The sequence below is a fragment of the Acomys russatus genome, chromosome 11, assembly GCF_903995435.1.
Source record: "Acomys russatus chromosome 11, mAcoRus1.1, whole genome shotgun sequence".
Classification (NCBI taxonomy): domain Eukaryota; kingdom Metazoa; phylum Chordata; class Mammalia; order Rodentia; family Muridae; genus Acomys; species Acomys russatus.
Window position 1 is genome coordinate 61,588,856 of NC_067147.1, and position 5,668 is coordinate 61,594,523.

General features: G+C 53.9%; 1 protein-coding gene across 1 annotated transcript; it reads left to right on the forward strand.

Moving 5' to 3' along the window:
• The first annotated feature begins 1,649 nt into the window (after positions 1-1,649).
• LOC127195094 (keratin-associated protein 5-1-like) lies at positions 1,650-2,360 on the forward strand. The gene has a single exon (XM_051152533.1). It carries the CDS (start codon positions 1,650-1,652, stop codon positions 2,358-2,360), a length of 711 nt encoding a protein of 236 aa, XP_051008490.1.
• The last annotated feature ends 3,308 nt before the right edge of the window (positions 2,361-5,668 follow it).

Genomic DNA, 5,668 nt, shown 5'->3' on the forward strand with positions numbered 1-5,668 from the left:
CTTATTTTCCACTATGATCTCAACGCTGTCCGTGAGGCCGCACTCAGTGAGGGTTTTCTGCAACCTGTGTCTGTCCCTCCGCCATCTGCTCTGACTCCATGGTGGACCCTGCAAACCGCAATCACCCGGGTACCGGTCCGTGCCTGTGCTGTTGGTCCGGAGTTCCCTGCACCCCGCCACCGACTCCCAGAGCAAACCGCTTCGGTTGTAAGTGTGAAAATATTTTAAATTTAAAAGTCTAGTGGGCTGGGTCAAGGACGCTGACTGCTCTTCCAAAGATCCTGAGTTCAATTCCCAGCAACCACATGGTGGCTCACTACCATCGATAGTGTGATCTGGTGCCCTCTTGTGGCCGCAGGTGTATGTGCAGGCAGAGCACTGTATGCATAATAAATAAATCTATTTTAAAAGTTAAAAGTCATTACATAATCCCTTCCCTCTTTTGAAATGCTGACTTGATCATTTAGCATTATTAAATATACATTTCTTTTTTCTTTTTATTTTTTTGGTTTCTCTTTCTCTTTCTCGTTTTCTTTTCTTTTTTTTTTTCCAAGACAGGGTTTCTCTGTGTTAGCCTTGGCTGTCCTGAACTTGCTTTGTAGACCAGGCTGGCCTCGAACTCACAGAGATCCACCTGCCTCTGCGTGTGCCACCACGCCCGAAATATAACTGTTTGATACTGCGAGGAGTGAGGAAGTGAGTTGACTTGGATCGCTCTCGTGTTTAGTGATTTCTGGTGCCTGATTTTGACGCTGCCTTCCCTTGCATTTTTGCCTTTGTCATTATTTGTCAGACATCTTTTGGAAAACGTATCCTGTGAGATTTACTTTTTTTATGTGTATGACCATTTTGTGTACCACAGGCATGGCTGAGGTGAGAAGACTTACAGACAGTTGTGAGCCCCAGGTGGGTGCTGGGAACTGAACCCGGGTCCTCTGGAAGAGCAGCGAGTGCTCTTAACCATAGAGCCGTGTGTCCAGCTCTCGCCAGAGGCCTTATTTCAGTGAAGTTCATGCCGGAAGCTGGGCCGCTCGGGGTCCTCACAGCGCCGGGTAGGTGTAGATTCCTTCCCTACTCACAGAATGAGAGCGCCCCTCGCCAAGTGCGCTTACAGGAGGCAGGTCCGTCAGTTCTGAGGGCCACCCCCACCCCCCACCGCCCCCATCTCCCACCCTCCACCCCATTTTTGACTGAAGCTGTCTTCCGGACCATCACGTGAACAGTGCCTTTGAGTATTACAATCCCAGGGGCTTCCCCAGCCCCCGTTACCCGTGTTACCATCTCCCCCTCCGCCCCCACAGCTTTTGTGCTCCGCGCCTGCGTGTGAACAATGGCGGACTCCTGCAGACCCCGTGTTCTTACCAGCACTTTGTTCTTGAAGACATCTTTGCTTTCTGGTAGAGAGCAGAACATTCCAGTCCTGTCCTGGTCTCCCCTGACAGGGGGCAACCAGCCCCAGCGTCGAGCCTCACTTTCTAAGATGCTCTCCTCTGTCTCTCTCTGTGTCTCCTATCCCCTCTCTTTCTCCCTCCCTTCCCCCTCTCTCCCCTTTTTCTAAGATTTATTTTTAGTTAAGACTCATTTATACATGTAAAAAAAAAAGAGCCTTTATTTTTTTGCGTTTGAGTGTTTGGCCAGCTCGCACATCTATGCGCTGGCTGCACTGTGCCCATCTGTGCACTGGCTGCACTGTGCCCATCTGTGCGCTGGCTGCACTGTGCCCATCTGTGTGCTGGCTGCACTGTGCCCATGTGTGCGCTGGCTGCACTGTGCCCGTCTGTGCGCTGGCTGCACTGTGCCCATGTGTGCGCTGGCTGCACTGTGCCCATGTGTGCGCTGGCTGCACTGTGCCCATCTGTGTGCTGGCTGCACTGTGCCCATGTGTGCGCTGGCTGCACTGTGCCCATCTGTGCGCTGGCTGCACTGTGCCCGTCTGTGCGCTGGCTGCACTGTGCCCATGTGTGCACTGGCTGCACTGTGCTCGTCCGTGCGCTGGCTGCACTGTGCCCGTCTGTGCGCTGGCTGCACTGTGCCCACGTGTGCGCTGGCTGCACTGTGCCCATCTGTGTGCTGGCTGCACTGTGCCCGTCTGTGCGCTGGCTGCACTGTGCCCGTCTGTGCGCTGGCTGCACTGTGCCCGTCTGTGCGCTGGCTGCACTATGCCCGTCTGTGCGCTGGCTGCACTGTGCCCGTCTGTGCGCTGGCTGCACTGTGCCCATGTGTGCACTGGCTGCACTGTGCCCGTCCGTGCGCTGGCTGCACTGTGCCCGTCCGTGCGCTGGCTGCACTGTGCCCATGTGTGCCCTGGCTGCACTGTGCCCATCTGTGTGCTGGCTACACTGTGCCCCGGTGCCCACTGAGGTCAGAGGAGGGCACCAGATCCCCTGGAAGTGGAGTCACTAATGGTGTTAGGGCCACCTGTGGGCTCTGGGAACCAAACCCCCATCCTCTGCAAGAGCAGCAGGTGATCTTTACTGAGCCAGCTCTCCCGGCCTCAGAAGTGGAGGCTGGGATTTGAAAGCACAGACAAGGTGCTGGCATCCGCATGAGGGGTGCTGGCAAATAGGGCAGAGCTCAGCGAAGGCGCAGTTGGTCCCCAGCATTGGGAAATCAAAAGAGCAGGTTCATCTGCTGACTAAATTTAAGATAGACAAGTGATATCAAGTCACCAAAATTTCCAACTTAAAGATATGTATTGTACTTCTGTTTGTTTGCTTATTTATTTATTTATTTTTATTTTTGAAGTAGGTTATCACCTAGCCCAGTCTGACCTTCCACTGTGTGCCTGTGAATCTCCTTAAACTCTTAGTCCTCCTCCCTCTACCTCCCAATGTGTGTGTGGGTGCACACATACACACAGGTTCTTTAAAAAATTTGCCAGCCATGGTGGCGCACACTTTTAATCCCAGCACTCGGGAGGCAGAGGCAGGTGGATCGCTGTGAGTTCGAGGACAGCCTGGTCTACAAAGCAAGTCCAGGATAGCCAAGGCTACAGAGAGAAACCCTGTCTCAAAAAAAAAGAATTTTTTTTTTTTTTTTTTTTTTTTTTTTTGCCAGCCATGATGGTGCACACCTTTAATCCTAGCACTCAGGAGACAGAGGCAGGTGGATCTCTATGAGCTCCAGGCCAGCTGAGGCTACATAGTGAAGCTTTGTCTCAAAATTAGTATGTGTCTGTATGTCTGTGTGTCTGTGTGTGTGTCTGTCTGTCTGTCTGTCTGTGCTCCACATGGCATGCAGGTGCCTGTGGGGGCCAGAAAAGGACAAGGGATCTGTGGATCGGGAATTATAGGCAGGTTGTGAGCCCCCTGACACAGGTGCTGCACTGACCTGGTGGCCTCTACAAGCGCCTCCCCCCCCCCCCCCAGCTGCTGAGCTGTCTTTAAGCCCACAATGCACCTTTTCAAATGACATCTTGGACCGCTGATCGGCTGGGAGGGGATAAGTATGGGTGAGTGAGGAGGCTGACCTGGATGCTCCCAGGAGCTTCTGTAAGGAAAGGACGCTGTGTGCACAACTGAGGCGCCCAAGGCTTTCCGGGGCTGGCTCCAGCCAGGCAAGTCACGGGAGGAAATGAGTCTTCGGGTGTTTGGAGAGGGCCTGGCCCAGTGCATGCGTGACGGAGATGCCTTTATTAATTATTAAATGTGTTTCCTGTTTATGCCCTTCTCTCTCACACGGGGATCCTTGTGGCCTCCTGCTCAGTGCTTAGTCAGGCTCTTTCCTAATTGTTTCACAGGCTCTGTCACCTCTGTCACCTCTGTCACCTCCAAGCGCTAAGCCATTACACCACTCCCTGCTTACAGGCTCGCTGGCTGCAGACCTGGAGCCCACACGGAGGGTCAGTCCCGCCTGTGCAGCCACCTCACCCTCTGCCCTGGGCAGATCCTGCTGCTAACCTTGGCCAGGCATGGCGGTCAAAACATTTGCTGAGCCAAATAACACGTTCATAAATGCTGCAGGCACCCGCCCACTGACCCGCCTGCTAACCTCCTGGATGACCTGCCCTTAAAGTCGGGGTCACCGCGAAACTTGCTCCTGTCATCCGCCCACCTCTTCCTCTGTCTAGTAAATGGTCCATCCACCCACTGGATTCTAGGTCCAGTGGTGATCACAAAATCTGGGGAACCTCAGGGGAGTATGGGAATCAAGGGTGGACGAGGGGAAGGGGTGTGTGGTTCAGAGGGAAAGGCAAACCTGAATTGCCTGTGGTGTGCCGTAAAAGGCGTTAGAGCCGAGGCGGCTGCCTGCTGGTGAGGTGTTTGCTTCCCTGGCACAGGCGCCTGAGTCTGATCTCCAGCAGACATAGGCTTTAAGAAGGGGCTGGAGAGGTGGCTCGGCGGAGAAGAGCAATTGCAGGGGACCTGGATTTGGTTTCTAGCCAACATGGCGGCTCACAACCATCCTTAAGTCCAGTTCCAGGAGATCCAGTGCCCTCCTCCGTCCTCTGTGGGCTCCTGGCGTGCACATAGCACACATGCATGCATGCATTCCCATATAGTAAAAATAATAAATCATTTTCTTGCTTGTTTTTGGTTGTTTGAGACAAGGTTTCTCTGTGTAGCCTTGGCTTCCCGGACTCACTTTGTAGACCAGGCTGGCCTCGAACTCACAGCGATCCACTTGCCTCTGCCTCCCAACTGCTGGGATTACAGGTGTGCGCCACCACGCCCGGGCTTATGAATACGTTTTTTAAACGTTGTGTGTGATGGAGAAACGATGATAAACCCCAGTGCTGGGGAGAAGGAGACAGTTAGGTCCTGGGGCTCACTGGCTGGCCAGCCTGCTCCACGTCCCAATGCGAGACCCTGTCTCAGAACACAAGGTGCATGGATAGAGCTTGAGAAAGCAGAGGTTGCCCTCTGGCCTTCCCTCCCACGCGCATCTGCACACCCGTGTGAACATTAACTTAAAATAGTTTTGCTAAGACTTCAGGAATAAATTTAGCTCCTAATTGAGTGTGAGGGTCTGTGTCCTTGGCTACTGGTCAGGCTGGAGGGAGCGCACAGTGAGGAGCGGCCAGGACGAAGGCACCTGGACCACCCTACTCCAGTGACTCTGTTCGGAGACTGGAAGGCAGGCAGGGGCGGAGAGGTCGGCACGGGGCTGACCACGCCTGTGTGGTGGGAGCCCACACAGGAGGGTTGTGGTGGCTACTCCGGCGGAGGAAGCTCTCCAGACTGTTCAACTCCTTACTTTGTTCTTTTCCGAGGACCGTGCCGAGTGGTTCACAGTGAGACCAGAACAACCAGACGGCCAAGCCCGTGCACCTGCAGGTGACTCACATGTGAGTGTCCTGACCACTGGCCACCTCCCCGTGTTCATGCCGCCTTTCTCGTGACACTAAATAATTACAGCTCTGGCTGGTGTAGCTAATGGGGCAGGCATAAGCTCCCTCCACCTCAGTTTCCAAATCTGTGAGATGGGGATAGTCAGAGCTCCCACGTACTGCGCCTGTTGGGACGAGGAGCCCTGATACTAACATGGTGGGTCCTGAGCACCGCGTCCCACTGGCTTTAGATGCTAAATCAAAGCTCATATAAATGACCCTGCACGCTTTTGCAGGCCTGGGCTTCACTGCGACCTGGTTGAGATGTCCCTCCAACAGCCACCTCTCCTGACTTTGACTTTGTGGTCATCACTGGGGTGTCTGATTGGCAGCCAGCCT